Raw genomic sequence first — 18297 nt, 5'->3', positions numbered from 1 at the left:
TCACATTTCATGAATACAGTGCACTTTAGTTTTCCATGACTATTTTTGTGAAGCTTAAAAGGCATAAATCCCTTTGTAGTGAGATCTATTAGATATCTTTGACAAACTAGTATTTAGCATGAAAAGTAACTCATTTTAAACAGATTGTCTTCCCTTAAAGTGGTGATTTTGAGCCTGTCCCACATCAGAGGACTTCTGGTAAATGTCACATTTTTATGTGTTTTATGAATAGATAATCATTGTATAGTATGTCACACCACATGACATGTTAACTTCTCAAAATTATTTTATGTAGACTATCTATATATACAGTTAATAAGAAGACTGTATCATAATGGTAATTATTTAAAAAAAAAAATTTTTTTAGTGGTAAGAATTCCCTTTACTGTTGTTCAGTATAGGCTCTGCTGAGTCTATGGCATCCATAGCTTTTTCTTCTCATGAAGGCATTTGATGAGCTGGTTTTAATTGATTCTAGCAGGCAGCAGCACATTCCAGTCAACCCAACGCCCCCAGACATCCAAAGCATTTTGGGGAGTGCTTCAGGGTAGAGTATATGGATAATGGCAAACCCTCATAGCTGATTATGAAAGATTGATTGCAATAGAAATATACACTGCAGCTCAAACGTTTGGGGTTAGTAAGATTTTTAATGTTTTTTAAAGAAGTTTCTTCTGCTCCTCAAGGCTGTATGTATCTATTTGATCAAAAATACAGAAAAAAAACTGTTATTTTGTGAAATATTATTGCAATTTAAAATAACAGTTTTCTATTTTAATATACTTTAAAATAGAATTTATTTCTGTGATCAAAGCTGAATTTTCAGCATCATTACTCCAGTCTTCAGTGATCCTTCAGAAATCATTCTAATATGCTGATTTATAATCAATGTTGGAAACCGTTGTGCTGCTTCATTTATTTATTTTTTTGGGGGGGGGACCTGTGATGTATATTTTTTTAGGATTCTCTGATTAATAAAAAGTTAAAAAGAACAGCATTTATTTAAAAAAGAAATTTTGTGTTACAATATACAATGCTATTCAAAAGTTTTGGGTCAGTGCATTTATTTTTTTAAAGAAATTAATAGTTTTATTCAGGAGGGATGTGTTAAATGAATAAAAAGTCACAGTAAAGACTTATATTGTTAGAAAAGATTTCTATTTTGAACAATTGCTGCTTCTTTTAATTTTGTATTCATCAAAGAAAAAAGTATCACATGTTCCAAAAAACAATATGAAGCAGCACAACAGTTTCAACACTCATAATAAATCAGCATATTAGAATGATTTCTGAAGGATCATGTGACACTGAAGACTGGAGTAATGATGCTGAAAATTCAGCTCTGCGTCACAGAAATAAATTCTATTTTAAAGTATATTAAAATAGGAAACCAATATTAGAAGAGACTCCCTCAAAAAAATCTTACTGATCCCAAACTTTTGAGTGGCAGTGTATATATATTTTTTTAATTTAGTATCAGGAAATCTTATTGTAATAGTAACTTATTTTGCTTAGCCTTTTTATTGAGCATTTCTGCCAAAAAAATACTTTGCTGATGAATTGGGCTGCATGAAGTACTGCATGAAATTTTCTTAATTTCTTCTTTAGGGGAACAACACCTGAGGAATATTTTTCTTGGTCCGTAACCAGTTCATCTGTCACTTTTATTGCTTTCAGATTCAGAACTCGACACTTTCCACAGCTTGTCAGTGATTGGTTAGTCATGCATTTTAAGTGCTGAGATTTAGCGTGTCAAGTTTAACTTTCAAAATGTATGGCCTTTTGCTAATCCTTTTTTCTTAAAGTCAACATGAAATCAAAACCGATCTATTTGCTTTCATAATAAATGTTCCTGGACTTATTGTGAATGATTCATTAGTGCGGGCTATACTAGAGAAAAAAAATATTTGTCTTTATTAGTGACGCATCAAAATAATTTTTTTTTACAGAAAATAAAAATCAAACCACTGACACACTTCACTGGAAATTGTTTCAGTTAATAACCTATTTCAGCCAAAACTTTTTTTTTTCCCCTACCATTTTGGCTGAATGGTTTTGGTTGCTAAAATTTTTGTTTGATGAAAATCACTAGTCTTTATACTCTTTCAAAATCGAAACATCCCTCCAACCTCCTGGCTCCATTCTAGTATGTAAAGCCTCCTTTCACAATCCAATCAATTCCCAATGGATAAAATCAGGTACCGCCCTACTTTTTTTCTTCTTCTCATTGAATATCCTGTATCGGAAATGGGGGTTGTGAAACCTGTTTCATGTTGACTTGATTTCACAATCTCATTTATGACTCAACGAAACCTTTCTAATGGCTCATTTTAAAAATGTTGTAATGTTTTGCTTGCTGCATGCTGATCTTTCTGATATGTTTTTGTCCTTTGAGCACTTCATTAGAAATTTGTATTGGTTTCAACAAACTTGGATGAAAACGACTGCTTGTGTGCCCAGTGGGACGTCCTGTGGACGCTGACCCAGTTGTATCTCTCTTGATCAGACTGCACTCTGCTTGAGCACATTAGCAGCTCTCAGAGGAATGATTTCATTGAATGGAAGCGCTTATTAGTAGCCTCATGGTTCTTATGTCTCAGAGTCAGACCCTTGGCAGAGACTGGAACCGATGTCGATGAAAGCCACCTTTTAAAAGTAGTGTTTTCTCACTATGAGTAGTTTTGGGATTTTTGTTTTATAGGCTTATTTACAGGTTTAGGCCTCCTGCTGTAATAATTGCAGACTGTTAGGTGTGTGAGTGTAATCAACTATCCAAACAAACACATTCCTCCTAGAAACCTTCAAACTGATGCTCAATTAACAAGCGGCTGCTGTGTCAGGTCTGTGAGGAATTTCCATTAGATTAGATGTGTGGCTGAAATATCCCAAAGAATAATCCAAACACTGAATTCATAGGTTTGTGTTGAGATACGGTGAAGGAATCGAATCCCTTGAACTCCACGGGGCCGTCTCACCTGTTTTGCATATCAAACGGTTTGTTCAGGCTGAGCGTCAGAAGGTCAGGACTGTGGTCACCGTTTAGAGATTCCTGGATTGTTCAATCCTTCTTGGATTACCTCTCATGAGAATTTCTTCTTGTTTTTGTTTTTCAAAAGGTTTGTATTATTCCCCATGAGGTCTATTTTCTTTTAAGGTTGGGGTCAAAAGTCTGAATTTTACTGTGGCTTTCCTTTGGGACCGGGAGGTAACAGATCAACATCTTTACCACATGGATCTCCTTCGACAAAACAACATCTGTTTTTCTTGAGTGCACCACTCTGGGTTTTTGAGGATTGTTAGCTTCTATGCTTCTTTTCGCACATTTCTTTCATGTTTTGCAAAGCGAAGGGTCCATTTATTTTTTTTACCCACAGCATTGGATACATTTTCTCGTCTTGCACACACAAGGGCCAAATGACTTTCCACCATCTTGCACATATTCAAAGCATCATCACACGCTGTCGCTTCCACAGGCAAATTGACCACACAGGAAGAAGTGTAAACATGGCCATTACATCTAAAGGCCCATTCGTACCAAGAGCGATAACTAGATTAAAGTCCACACCAATGGGAGATAAAACAGGAGCGGCTTTCTGTATGGCATTTTGGTTTTGTGAAACATAGTTTCAGTTATGTCCTTAAAAAAAAATCAAGTCAAATGGATTCTGATTGGTTGCCAAAGTTTTTATCATGGTTATCACGGTTGCCAATGGTATTGTTTCTCTGTGTCGTAAACGTTATAGTTGTGGTATAGAATTAGAATGATAATGAAAACGTTTTAGTTATAGTTATCATTATAGTTAATGTTCATGTTGTGAACGGGCCTTAAAGAAAAGTGTTGTTTTGAAATGTTTACATTTTCCGAATTTTGAAAAATTCAAAGTTTGCTTTAATGTGTTCTATCTGCCTATATCTGATTTTGTTTGGACATATGTGTTGAAGACCGCCATCTGAACAGGTGCTCGAGAGGCTTCTTTATGTACCTGGAATGACCCTTGACCTCAAGAGACATTGAAAGAAATGCAAGTTCTTGGCAGAGTCTGAGTTGACTTGAAAGACAAAACCACCCCATTCTCAAAAGCTTTGAAAGCATCTTTTTTCTATAACCTCTTTGGAGACCTAGAGTGCGTGTGACGCATGTCAGGATGTTGTAACCTGAAATATTCAATGTTGTTTTCATTTTAAAGACTCCTTTCAGAGCTTGCACTCTCAGCTCAGAATCCACTGGCGATCATTGAGTTTGTTCTGTTACCCGATATGAATTTGCTTGTGTGGTCCCTCATGTTTGAGGCTCTGTGTTTTTGAATCATTTTTAGAAGTGTGTTGATGGATATGTCTAGGTGTTGAAGTGTTGTGGTGCTGTGGTTCAGCGTGCTCAGATTTGTGCAAATGCCTGCTAGCTGTTTGCATATGGAGCGCTGAAATCAAGTTTGGATGGAATGTTTTGGGTTTGACAGAAAGTTGCCTGCAGTGACCTCTAAATTGGGAAGTTAACTCAGGCAGTTAATTCTGCTCAGCTGAAGAATTTCACTGCATAGTGTCTTTCCTTTACCTCAGGGTTTGTCCAGTTACATTTAGGATTTTACAGTTTCCGAGATGCGCTTGAAGAAAATGACCATAATGCTCAGCTTCATTGCTAATGCTTGTTAAAGTTATAGTGCACCCAAAAAATTAAATTCTCTCATCATGTACTCACCCTCATGTCATTCCAAATCCATATGACTTTCTTTTTTTGGTGGAACACAAAAGAAGATATTTTGAAGAATGCTGGTAACCAAACAGTTTCGCTACCATTTGATTTCCATTGTATGGCCAAAAAACATCACAGTTTTCAAAATGCCATTTTTAATGTTCTACAGAAGTAAGAAAGTCAAATCGATTAATCGCAATTAATTGCATTCACAATAAATGTGTGTGTGCTGTGTATATTTATATGTATGTATAAATACACACATACATGTGTATATATTTAAGAAATATATGTATAATTTAAATCATATATAAATATGTATATACATCTAAATATTTCTTATATACACATGAATGTGTTTGTATACATCTGAATATACATAGTTCACACACATTTATTATGTAAACAAACTTTTATTTTGGATGCGATTAATCCCGATTAATCGATTTGACAGCACTAAAAGAAAATCATACAGATTTGGAACATTGTGAGGTTGAGTAAATGTTCACAGAATTTTTATTTTTAGGTGAATAACCCCTTTAAGAAACGCTTATAATGGAATTTCTGGAATTTATTTCTGTTGTTTTTTTCTTTACGCATTATTATTGTAGCTATATAGAATCATTTTCAGGATGTATTTTAATTCTTATTCTAATTTATTTGTGTTTATTTTCAGCACATAATTCATTAAATTTAAAGATGGTTACATCTTACAATACCATCAGGATTGGCTTCATATTCTTTCGTTAAATATCAGGACTGTGAGTTGTGGTCTGCAGTTGGGCGTGGTGCTTTTTGTTTTGACTCCTGTTCAAGCATATCAACTTAAAAGGCTTTCAGGGAAAATAGGGGTGTTTAGGCTGGTGTCTATCTGGGCATGCCTCATCTGTTTGCCACCAAAGTGTCCAAATCGCCATAGTTTCAATTTGCAAAGAGAGGCCACATAAGGGCAAGAAAAAGGTCAGAGTTCACTAGCTGCCTGAGCATTGCGGTGAAGTCTCTGGTTTTTCATTTCTAGTAGTTACATCCATACCTGAGTACACATATACTTGCACAGATCTCTCTTCTAGACTTCTTTTATTACATTACGATTCAAAAATCTTAATTATATAATATACATATAAAAAAAGAATGCCCCATTTGACCTTACAATTGGAGTGAAACATGTTCATACACACACAAACAATTTCATTTTTCAAACAGCTTCTCTTTTTTTTTTCCTCTGTACTACGTATAGCTGTTGTGGGTTTTTTTCTAGCCTCAGACCTAGCGCTGCTGCTCTGGGCTTTCAAAGCCTTTTAAGGCTAGACGCAGTTGGTCAGCTCGTCCAGTGGGCTTGGCCTCCACCCATGATGATGTGATAAGAAAAGCAGTTCCATCCTCTTCTTACCCTCCTCCAATCACACAGTCTTGTGTGCATTCAAACACTGGCCAATGACTGTTTTCCCCTAAAGTGTCTGAGTTTACAGTGTGTGTGAAGCTGCATAAATAGAGTCCTCGGGGACCGTAATGTTACATTCCAGCTGTCTCCAAGCAAAAACATAGACTTGTGCACAATGTGTTCCCCGAGGAAAATAACCAGTGCTGGAGTAAGGTAATGAGATTTCGATTAAAGCTCTGCATGATTGAATGTTTTTGAATGCTACAGGACAAAACGAAAGGTTTGAAGAAAAAAAAAAAAAGTGGTAGCGATGTCTTTGTGATGTATTTTTTTTCTATGGATGGTTTAACTTAGAACTGCATGCCATTCTGTTCAGAAACTGTTCTGTATTTTCTGAAGCAGTGGGCTATCTGAAGTTGTCATTCAATTTTGTCATTCATTTTTTGTTGGTCCATTTGAATGCGTGTAATGTGTCCAAATGACTCATTGGCCGTTTTCCTTCACTTAGATTACGCTGTAAATGTATCAAGAACCTGGAGCCAAGCATGAAAAAGGCGACCAAGCCCACGGCCGCCACCTCCAGAACCTCAGCGGGCACTAAAGCCCCAGGCAGACCTGAGGGAGGCAGCAATATGGGCACAGGTGGCAAGATGACGAACAAAACCCAGAGTTCAGCTCCACTGTCTAAGGTAACTGTTTAATATGGAGGAAGCTGAAACATTTGTATTTAATCATTATGAATATGTTGAACCAAGTGCCAGCTAAGAATGTTGCATTGTGATTTTTGTCTGTAGCAGATCATTAACTTAATGTTTTGCATGCTAACCAGGCAAAGAGCAATGATGATCTCCCAGCGGTGAGTGCAGGAAGTGGACCAGTATCCGTTAGCAACAGTAACGCTACTGCTAGGAACAAGAGAGGAAGCTCCTCTCAAAACACCAGCAGCACTGAGACCAGGTCCAAGACCAATTCAGGTAGCGCTAAGCATTGCCTTGATTCTGATTCTTGGTTTAAGGGGAAGTGTTTTGTTGTTGCAAAAAATACTTTGAAGCCCACAGCTACTGATATATCCATAAAAGTTATTTTCTTATGGAAGTATTTCTGCTTATACCCATTTCTTTCTCCTGTAGGTCTTTCAGGAAGGCGTGCCTTGTCATCCACAGCCAAGGATCCAGGCACGACCCGAGAGAACTTGCGAGAACGTTCCAGAACTAGTGTTGCCAAAAAGCTTGCCGGACCCACTGATGCCATGCCTCAGAAGCGATCGCGATGCCGCACCGTAGCTGAGACTGATTCTCGGATGAGCAAATCTCGCTCAGACAGCCAGATAAGCCATAAAGCAGTGCTGGAGTGCCAAGTGAAGGACCTGCTGGACTTAGCCAAGAGCAAAGACCTGGAGATCCTTCATCTCCGCTCTGAACTCAAAGGTATGAAAGCCCAGCTTGGTCTGGAAGAACTTGAGGCCCCTGATGCAGAACAAGCACCTCAAGAGACCAAGCAGCCTCAGGAGAAAGTGGTTTCTCCTGTGATCAGTGCCACAGATGTGGAGTCCACTCTGCTTCTCCTTCAAGACCAGAACCAGGGCATCCTTGATGAGCTAAATATGCTGAAGAGTGAAAACCGGATGCTGAAGGATCGTCTCAATGCTCTCGGCTTCTCTCTGGAGCATCGTCTAGACGGCCCTGACAAAGGTCTGCGCTGCCTGTCCTTTAATCCTGAGCCTGTTTCTAGTGGAGGTCACATCGAAAACAGCGGGGGTGGTATGTGTGCATCTTCTGCAGAAGGCTCTGCCCAAGGCTCTACTGAGGACCTGCTTTCAGAAACAAGACGTGTAGGCTCTTCTGATGCACTGGACAGTGAGTGCAGCGAGGCCTACCAGCCGATCACCTCCAGCGATGATGCTTTGGATGCGCCCTCAGGTTGTGGATCCTCTTCTGAATCAGAAGGAGGGTCACCGAGCCGGGAACATTCCCGCAGGGGCAGCAGCGGGAACACCAGTGAGGTTTCCGTGGCCTGCCTGACTGAGCGCATCCATCAAATGGAAGAGAACCAGCACAGCACAGCAGAAGAACTCCAGGCCACTCTGCAGGAGCTTGCTGACCTGCAGCAGATCACGCAAGAGCTGACCACAGAGAATGAACGCCTGGGCGAGGAGCGTGCCATTCTGGTCGACTCCCTCTGCCAACAAGGGGAGCGTCTGGAACTGTATGGAAGACAGCTGGACTACTTCCGAGGCCTTCTTGACGAGCATCGGGTGACCTACGCCAAGGATGACGAAGATGCCAAAAGCAGCCGATACGTGGAGCTGGAAAGGCGCTACGCCGAGCTGAATGAGGGCTCGCGATTTGAGCGGGAGCAGCTGCTGGGCGTTCAGCAACAGCTAAGCAGTGCACTCAAGATGGCAGAACACGAGAACGCAGAAGCCCAAGGCCTGATGGCGGCATTGAAGGAGCGTGTCCATATGGCGGAGAGAGCTGTGGAAATGGAGCGGAGGGAACGGGCCATTGCTAAAGCGGAGTTGGAAGCGCTGAGGGTTGTGTCCGAAGGGGAGCAGGTGGAGCTGAATCGCTGCAGAATCCAGCTTGAGCAAGAGAGGCAGAGAGTGGCCCAGCTCCTCTCCATCCACAACGCAGGCGATAAGACAGACATACGCCACCTTCTGGACAGCGAGAGATTAGACAAAGAGCGTGCAGAGGCCAAAGCAGCTCAGTTACAAGAGGAACTGGGGCACACGCGCAGCGAAGCTGCCCAGCTCCAGGAAGCAATTAGCAAGGTGAAACTTACAAACACACTCCGACAATTCATACCTTTTGATTATCTTAAGTTGTTTTAAAGGGATGGTTCACCCAAAAATGCTAATTCTGTCATTAATTACTCAACCTCATGTCGTTCCAAACACATAACACCTTCGTTCATCTTCAGAACACAGATTAAGATATTTTTAATGAAACCCGAGAGCTTTCAGACCATCCATAGACAGGCCCGGATTAAGAACACATAGGGCCCTGGGGCTATAGCAAACACAAGGGCCCCCCTTCATAGTAGCGTATTTTGGTGCCACAACGTTTTCTACCACAGGAATAATTTGTTGTTTTTTTTGTTTGTTTTTTTTAATCAAATCCCCAACACACAGAGATGCAATGAGTATGCACACTAAATATTCCAGGCTACAATACATTAAAAGAATAAATACATTAACATTAGATATGAAGTCAAAGCAAGTTTCCATAAACAGCAACAACTTTTGAGCATATACAGCTCCCTTAAGGAGTTTATTTTAAATAGTTTTATTATTAGAAGGTCTTCTTTCTGGCCCTAGAAGAGGAGAATCATCAGGGCTGGATCTGGCCCACACAGTCCCCCATAAATGTCTTGCTGGGGTTAGGGCAATTGGAATAAATAAATAATTTATTAATAAATAATGAATGAAAACAAATGATTTTTTTTGAATACTTAAAATGCGTTTAACAATATTAATATTCCATTATATCACAGGCTCTTAATTATTGAATTCATATTTTTCTGCAATTAAAGTTTATTAGAACTATTAAATTCTCCTTTGTAGTTGCCCTAATGAAAAGCTAATTCTTGAATCCAGAGTTAACTCTGTAGTATTAGCAAACCTTTATAAAAGTGACTTATTGCCTTTATTTGACTCAATATTTAATAATTAGCCTATAATAATTTTCGCGACATTAATAATAAATGTCATTAATGCCATTTCTACAGCGTCAGTAACTGCATGTTCAAATAGCCTAGGTGTGGTGCTGTGGATTAAATTGCTTATTTACAGTTTTGTACAGTTTACCTCTACACTTTAGTTTACATGGTCGGTGCTATTCAATCTGGTTTCCGCTAGCTTCACCACAGAGACTTTACTGTTCAAATATAAGTGTCATGTGTGTGTCGAATTCAAATGGGCAAGCACTGCTTATTATCACTTCAATAGAGTGGCGAAGTATCGAGCCACAGTCACGGGTGGGAGACACCGGTCTGGTGACGGTGTGGTCCAGCTGTTCTTTTGCGCTGCGCGGTTTAATCAGGTAACGTAGTGCCGTTTTATCACTTGACTTTTAGTGTTTGTTTCCCATGCGCTGTAAAGCCGAGGCGATTAAAAGATACCCGCAACTCTAGTGTAAACGAGTACAAAGACATTTTTATCGGTCATCTTTTGGACTGAAATAGCGCAGACACTAATATGTGGGGGCGTGGTGGGATTTCTGCAATCCGTGGGCCCTTGGGCTTCAGCCCCACCTAGCTCTTATGATAGTCCGGCCCTGTCCATAGACAGCAATGCAACTACCACGTTCAAGGCCCAGAAAGGCAGCAAGGACATTGTTAAAATAGTCCATGTGACATCAGTGGTTCAACCTGAATTTTAAGAAGCTACGAGAATACTTTGTGCGAAAATAAAAATTGCAACTTTATTCAATAATTTCTTCTCTTTCGTGTCAGTCTTCACCGTGCCTTAGCATAGTATTAGCATTAGCATATTAGCTATGTTGCTGGATGAAATTTCAACTTCTTGCAAGTTAAAGTGTTCCCAACATTTGTTTTGAGTATTGATATTGAACATCTAGTTCCCTAGTAACATGATTGTTATACCTAACAACAACATAGCAATCCCTTAGCAACCACCCAGATCATCATAGCATTGTGATATCAAGTTTTGAATCGGCATTAGCATAGGTAATATGTAGTTTTCAACTTCTTGAATGTCAAAGAAGATTTTCAACTTTTGCTTTCTGCACAGATTTTGAACAACCAATTCCTAGCAACATGCTAACAACCACTCAGAATTCATACTCGGAATATAACAATTGCCTGACATTGTGTTGTGAAGTTTTGAACCGGCTGTAGCATTAACATATACTTAAAGCACAGATCTTGAGCCTCCAGATTAAGTAGTAGCAGTGTGCTGTACATTTTCCAACATGTATCCCTGCTAATGTGTATCTTTGTGTTCGCTAAAGCTTGAGGGTGAGTTCCGAGCGTTTCGTGACGACGTCCAGGCACAGCTAGCAGAGCAGAAGCGGCTCCTGGAGCAGCAGTGCTCTGAGCTGGAGGAGAAGGACACCGAGATCGCTGACATGAAGGAGACCATCTTTGAGCTTGAGGATGAAGTCGAGCAGCATCGTGCTGTCAAGCTTCATGATAACCTCATCATTTCTGACCTGGAGAGTAAGTGCTGTGACAAAATGGTCACTAAACTCTATATTTAATTGACATACATATACACACATATATGTATGTATGTATGTGTATATATATATATATAGGCAGATTGGCATGTACCTCTCTTATACAAATATATCTGTGTGTGTAACAAACTAATTTGGTGTTGACCAAATGTTTTGTTTTCATTATCTTGTGGTTATTCATGCTTCTGTCCACATAGAGGCGTCATTGAGCTATCAGAGTAAACAGACATTATTTTTGACATTTCTTTAGCTTTCATTTTTAATGTCAAGTAATTGATCATTTTACATACAAAATAATTTATAGTATTTTATCAGAATGAAAAGATTAATGTATAAAAATAAAATAAAAATTAACTTTCAGCAACACACTAATGATATTTTAACGTTCTTTATAAATCTGTTTATTTCTTTCACTTTTTTTCACTTTAGATTCCATCAAAAAGCTTCATGATCAGAAATATGACATGGAGAAGGAGATTAAGGTTCTTCACCGAAAATTGCGGGTAAATTTTCCCTTTTTATTTGTTTCCATTTCATTTATCATTATACCATTTATTGATTGATTCTTTCTTCCATTTTCCAACTGACACCTGTCACTCACAGGAGGAATCAGCCGAGTGGCGTCAGTTCCAAGCTGATCTGCAAACAGCTGTGATCATTGCCAACGACATCAAGACAGAAGCTCAGGAGGAGATCGGAGACCTGCGGCGCCGCCTGCAGGAAGCTCAGGAGAAAAATGAGAAGATGAACAAAGAGCTGGATGAACTAAAGAGCAGGAAGTAAGAGATGTATTGTAATGATTTTGACACAGGTTGTGCGATTGTTTTTGTATGTGCAAATATTTTCATATGCTGGAGATTTAAGCGTCAGTGTGCGTCTTGCGTTACAGACAGGAAGAGGAGCGTGGCCGTGTGTATAATTATATGAATGCCGTAGAAAGAGACTTGGCTGCGCTGAGGCAGGGGATGGGCCTGAGCCGACGTTCCTCCACTTCCTCTGAACCGTCACCCACTGTCAAAACACTCATCAAGAGCTTCGACAGCGCCTCACAAGGTTCATAAATTCATGCAGATTTATGAAGATACATGCTCACATTTAGGGGGTTGTGTCCTAGTGTTTATAAATCTAGACTGGTTGCCAGAAGGTTGTAGGTTGTTCGAACCTCACAAGGACTATTGAGCTATTTTGCTGTAAGTGTGCCCAAGGGGTTTGCGCTGCAACTAAGTGTCCTCCAAGTTGCTTTTGATTGAAAACACGATTTAAATGACTAATTAGCAATCTGAGATGTTGGAATGCAAATATATAAAACCTTTTCTATTTCCTTTTATAAGTCACATAAACTGTCCATTTGTCCATTTATATACAGGTCCTGTTCCAGCCAGTCCTGTCGCTGCTGTTGCTGTTGTTGCTGCTGCTGCCGCCGCTATTTCCAGAACGCCCCTCAGTCCCAGTCCCATCAAAACCCCTCCAGCCGCTGCTGTCTCTCCTATACAGGTATAAACAATTAGAATTAATGGTAACCCTTTACAATAAATTGTCATTTGTTAACATTAGTTAACATGAACAAACAATGAACAGTACATTTATTACAGTATTTATTCATCTTTGTTAATGTTAGTTAATAAAAATACAGTTGTTCATTGTTGGTTCACAGTGCATTAACTAATGTTTCCAAACACAACTTTAGATTTTAATAATGCATTAGTAAATGTTAAAATTAATATTATTAACTAAGATGAATAAATGCTGTTTTGTATTGTTCATTCTTAGTTCTGTTTTTAATTAATGAACCTTATTGTAAAGTGTTATAGAATTAAACAATGTAGTTATATAACCAACATCTTAAATGCCATGAGTGCCATCAGGTTATGAGTAATAATATATTATGATAGTGCTGTGTAAATCACAATATAGTTTTGGCCTATTCTATCATCAAATGTTTCATTATGCAGTAATAATAATTTTATGAGTATTCATAATAAATCAGGTTAACATCATTGCAAAAACAAAATACTTAAAACAGTGACACTATTGTTCAAATGTGTGGATCTGATGTTTTTGAAAGAGGTCTCTCTCTTATACACACCAAAGCTGCATACAATAAAACAGTAATATTGTGAAATTTATTACAATTTAAAATAAAATGTAGTTAACTTATTATTTTATTCATTATGTTCAGCAGCCCTTACTCCAGTCTTCAGTGTTGCATGATCATTCAGAAATCATTCTAATATGCTGATTTGCTCCAGTTTCTTCTTATTAGCAATGTTGAAAACAGTTGTGCTCCTTAATATTTTTGTGGACACCATGATACTTTAAAGCCGTTGTAAAAAAAACGCATGTTAAAAGTAAAAACTGAATTTGCTAGATGGGTCTCTCTGATCACTCTAGCAGATGTTTGCATTCTTCTCTATTGGGATTTTCTGACCTAACATCCCTGTCTGTCAGATGAGATCTCCAGACCTGCTGTGCGTGGAGCTGGAGTGGAGCTTTCCTCCTTGTTCTCTCCCTCTATCCTCCACGGATGTCCTTTTGTCGCATTGCTTTTTTTGAATAGGTCATGCAAGTCTCCTCAAAATGTGCCAAAACAGGATGTTTTTGTAAGGAAAGAAAAAAAAAATGAGGCAGTTTGACGTACTTTGAGTACGAAACTTATGCAAGGCACAGAGATCTTGTAGTGTATATGTGGTGGATTTGAATTTATTGTTGGTTGTTCAGAACATGATGTGCTATGGTCATAAAATCATGCTGCTTGTTGAGGAGGTGGTTCACATTTGAGCATTCAGTTTTATCCCATTGACTGGCACTGAAGGATGGGATCTAAACCAGAGTACCAGAATATCATAGACTTGTTGTGGGCTTTTGACTTTGCCAGAAAAATACCACCTTGCAATCACCCACAGCACCCTAGTATCATGGTGCTAAAGTTAAAATATTGTTTTATTGCTGTAACTTGCAGACAGCCAATATGTTCTTGCTTAAGCATAATTGTATTTGTTAAATTATGTTATTGGGCATAAGAAAGAGCCTTGAATTTTTTAAAATGGTAATTACCAACAATTTTTCTAAGCCAGGACAGTAGTGTTTATCCGTTTAGGCTATGAAAAACAACAGAGTGCTTTAAACACATCAACAATTCACACCTAACTGTGTTGACCACCTGAGCTCTAACATAACTTCATTGAATTTATTATATAAGTTGTGCTGTGAACTAGGGCTGGATATAAATTATATTGTATATTTATGATAGATTCTAAATGATTTTGCTGGTGAGATAAAATAGAGCATACAACAATACAGGTTTTAATGCTTACACACTGTCATAAGACTAGCCTCGCAATCTTTACTTGTCTCATGAATTCTGAATGGAGTCTGTTTTAAAATTGAAAAAGTAACAAAAACAGCTTTTGCATCAAGTTTTATTCTTTTCTTTGAATCGGTTCAAACTGTCTATTTTAGAGAGTTGCATTAAAACTGAAAATTGTGTTAAAAATTTGAAATGTTTTTCTGGATAAAAACGTCCCTGTCTAGTATTTTAATTTTTTAGTATTAAATTAAATGTATTTCTTACTGTGTATTGTTATATTTGTCCACATTATCAGTATTGATATTGTGAGCTAAAACTATTTTAAAAATGCTCAATAATTGAAAGAAAGCTGAAATAAAACAAATATTAGGTGAAATTTTTTATACTTATACTTATATATATATATATATATATATATATATATATATATATAATTTACAAAATTATAATAAAATAATTATAACTTAAAATAAAATAAGGTGTGTGTATATATATATATATATATGCACACAGTATATTTCATAAAATAATGAAAATTATTCAAATAAAATAAAGCTATATTAATATTACAAGGCTAAACTACTAAAATAACAAAAATACAAAAAAAAAGAAATTAAAATAAAAACTGAAAATGTAAAAATCTCAAAATAAAAGCTGTAATAAAAGCTATTAATACTATAATAGTATATAAATAAAACTAAAACAATAGTGGTGCATAATAATGAAAATTATTGAATATAATTCATTCTTAATTTAGTGACAGTTTTTGAAAAACCTCCCTAATTTTCTTTTTTTTTTTTAATGATTATTTTAAATCTGCTTGGAAAAAATGGTTTGGTTATAATTAAGGTCACTTCAGAGCAATTAATAAAAAAAAAAAATCTAAATGTATGCAATATTTATTATTAATTTTAGTTGCATTGCCCAGCCCTGTTTTGACCTTCTATATATATATATATAATATAATTTTATTTTTTTTTCTGTATTTTACAGAGGCACACCATCAGCTCAGCCAAACCTCTGTCGTCAATGCTGGACAAGAGACCAGGTGGGCTGACGTTAGTCACACTTGAAATCTAACTCTTTGATCTTTTGGTCTTCCCTCACACCGGTTTGATCTAGTTATCCAGAGGCGAAGTCAGAGTTAAAGGTCATGTGTAATCGCGCTGTACCGTTTCCCTCAGGCTTAACATTTGCAGTTAATGACCACTGAGATTGTGTGCCAGGCCTTGAGAAGGAAGCAGGATATTTATTTTAGAAGAGCACAAGCTTAGTCATGCCACATAAAGCCTGTTATTTTTTGTCATGATTGTATGTGTGTGTTTATGTAATTCAATAGCAGACCACCTCCTCCGGACCTCACCTGTAACACGCCCCATCTGCAGCCTCCAGAGGGTGACAAACAAAGACTCAACTAAGTCTATATCAGGTACGTTTAGACCTGTTTATAGTACTTGTTCTGCTCCAACTACAGTCAAATACTCAACTATTCAGTTATTCAAAATACCCAATGTGTGTTCATCAAACAATGAATAGTTCGCCCAAAAATGAAAATTTTCTGAAAATGTACTCCCCCTCAGTCCAGGTAAGATGTAGATGAGTTTGTTTCTTCATCAAAACAGATTTGGAGAAATTTAGCATTACATCACTTGCTCTCCAATGGATCCTCTGCAGTGAATGGGTGCCGTAAGAATGAGAGTCCAAACAGCTGATAAAAACATCACAATAATCCACACTTCACACTCCATCACTTCATGTTTTGTGTAGAGTAAAGCTGCAAGTTTGTAAGAAACAAATCCATCAAGGTGCTTTAACGCTAAACCATCAGTTCTGGGCAAATTACCAGTCCATAATTCATAATAATGCTTCCTGTAGTCAAAAGTCCATCTCCTATTGTCCTCTCACATCACAATCCACCAATACATTTGTTCAGAATTCTTTTCGAAAGGAAACTGTGCTTGATCTGTGCATATTTCTCTCCTGATTCAGGCGAGATGACTTTTACACTGGAGAAAGCATTATTATGTATTGAAGACTCATATTTTGGCGAGGAGTGACAGTTTAAAATTAAATCATCTGGATGAGTTTCTTACAAACACGCAGCTTTTTATTTTACAGGATATTAAGGATGTTGAGTCGTGTGAATTACTTGTGGGTTATTGTGATGTTTTTATCAGCTGTTTGGACTCTCATTCTGACGGCACCCATTCACTGCAGAGGATCCATTGGTAAGCAAGTGACGTAATGCTAAATTTCTCCAAATCTGTTCTTATGAAGAAAGAAACAAACTGGATGGCCTGAGGATAAATACATTTTCAGCAAATTTTCATTTATGGATGAGCTTTTCCTGTAACGGCACACAGGTTTTGTAATGTCCATGCATCCTCTACTTGTCAGTTTCTCGCAGAAACAGTGAAGAGTTAAAGAGAGACTTGTCGGTAACAGACGCATCAACGCCATCGTCAATCATCGCGCTAGGCTCGTCATCTCCCCAGATTTCTTTGCCATCCAACTCCTCCTCCCCGACCGCCTCCGTCACGCCTACCAAACGAGGACGTTTACGGTAAGCGGTGGGCCTTCCTTGTTTTTCTATTGGCCTCCGTCTCTTTTATGTTCATCTCTGCTCTGGCTCTTCTTTTGTTGACTTTCTAGAAGACTATTTCTCGCTGTCAGGTTTGCCAGATGTCTCTATGTTTCACACTCTATCTCTGTCTCTGTCTGTTCGCTGCGGTGTTGACAGGTCAGTGTTTCGATAATGGATATCACTCATTTGCCTGTCCTGAAACCTGACCGTGGGTCCACCGTGGCTTTTGAATAGGCCATTGGAGGAAGACGAATCATTCTTCACTTTCCTTTATTATCAGAGCATTTCCTTCTGGTCGTAGCATTGACTTCCTTGCTGGAAAAATCCAGCTAGAACCAACTTCTGATGGTAGCTGGTTTTACTCTAGTGCTGGCTGGTTGAAACTGGACATTTATGCACAGGGATTTTTTTATTGTTAAGCGTATAATATAATGTAGAACATAACATAATCTAAAAAATGTATTATGGACAACAACAATAAATAATTATTATTATATTATTCAAATATAGTTATCATTGTTATTTTTAATTTTTGTTTTTTAAACAATTTTTTATTGTTAGTTTTCTTATTATAAAGAGTCTTTTTTTTTTAACCAGCATTACAGGGTGTATATCAATGGGACACTGTCAGTTTGCTAATTACTACAATTTTAAAAAATAATTATACTCTTCAGTGCAGAGGATTAGGGCCAAGCAATAATAAAAAAATAAAACCATCTCAAGATTAAAGTCATTAAATTTCGAGAAAAAAAGTCTAATTAAAATGCGGAGAATAAACAGACTCGTGTCAGGTTCATTTCTTTTCGTTTGCGAGTGTCAAACAGCGTCTGCAGTTCTCAACATTTTATTTTCCACTTTTTTCTTGAAATTTAACAACTTTAATCTCAAGATTTTATTTTTTTTTTTTTTTATTGCTTGTCCCTAATCTTCTTCCGTACTTTTCTGTGTAGGTACGATGATCTATTTTTACAATACAGAATCAATGATCAATTTATAAATTGTTACAGTGGCAGTGTTAGAAAGATCTTAAAGTTGGTGCATCTATCATGTCAATGCATCTTGGTAGAATTGAAGCTTAAAAAATGAAGTATGGTTTTTGCTATTAAAGTTGAATCCAGTACAAAGGAACTGTGT

At 37.6% G+C, this 18297-nt stretch overlaps 1 protein-coding gene across 2 annotated transcripts in view; it reads left to right on the top strand.

Annotated features, from left to right (window-relative positions):
- The window catches only part of specc1lb (sperm antigen with calponin homology and coiled-coil domains 1-like b), a 31727-nt gene that overhangs the window by 642 nt on the left and 12788 nt on the right, over positions 1-18297 (top strand). Inside the window, exons 2-12 of one of the 2 annotated variants that reach the window (XM_058758576.1) lie at positions 6580-6760; positions 6901-7045; positions 7202-8844; positions 11045-11252; positions 11702-11775; positions 11876-12051; positions 12162-12325; positions 12639-12766; positions 15573-15627; positions 15919-16008; positions 16977-17142. In XM_058758576.1, the coding sequence (XP_058614559.1) occupies positions 6617-6760; positions 6901-7045; positions 7202-8844; positions 11045-11252; positions 11702-11775; positions 11876-12051; positions 12162-12325; positions 12639-12766; positions 15573-15627; positions 15919-16008; positions 16977-17142 (2993 nt within the window). In that variant the 5' untranslated portion in view covers positions 6580-6616. Of the gene's footprint in view, positions 1-6579; positions 6761-6900; positions 7046-7201; positions 8845-10020; positions 10115-11044; positions 11253-11701; positions 11776-11875; positions 12052-12161; positions 12326-12638; positions 12767-15572; positions 15628-15918; positions 16009-16976; positions 17143-18297 lie in introns of those variants that run through there. The other variant, XM_058758577.1, reaches the window with a different exon arrangement.

Source organism: Onychostoma macrolepis, chromosome 21 (genome assembly GCF_012432095.1).
Source record: "Onychostoma macrolepis isolate SWU-2019 chromosome 21, ASM1243209v1, whole genome shotgun sequence".
Classification (NCBI taxonomy): Eukaryota; Metazoa; Chordata; class Actinopteri; order Cypriniformes; family Cyprinidae; genus Onychostoma; species Onychostoma macrolepis.
This window is presented reverse-complemented; position numbering and strand designations above follow the sequence as displayed.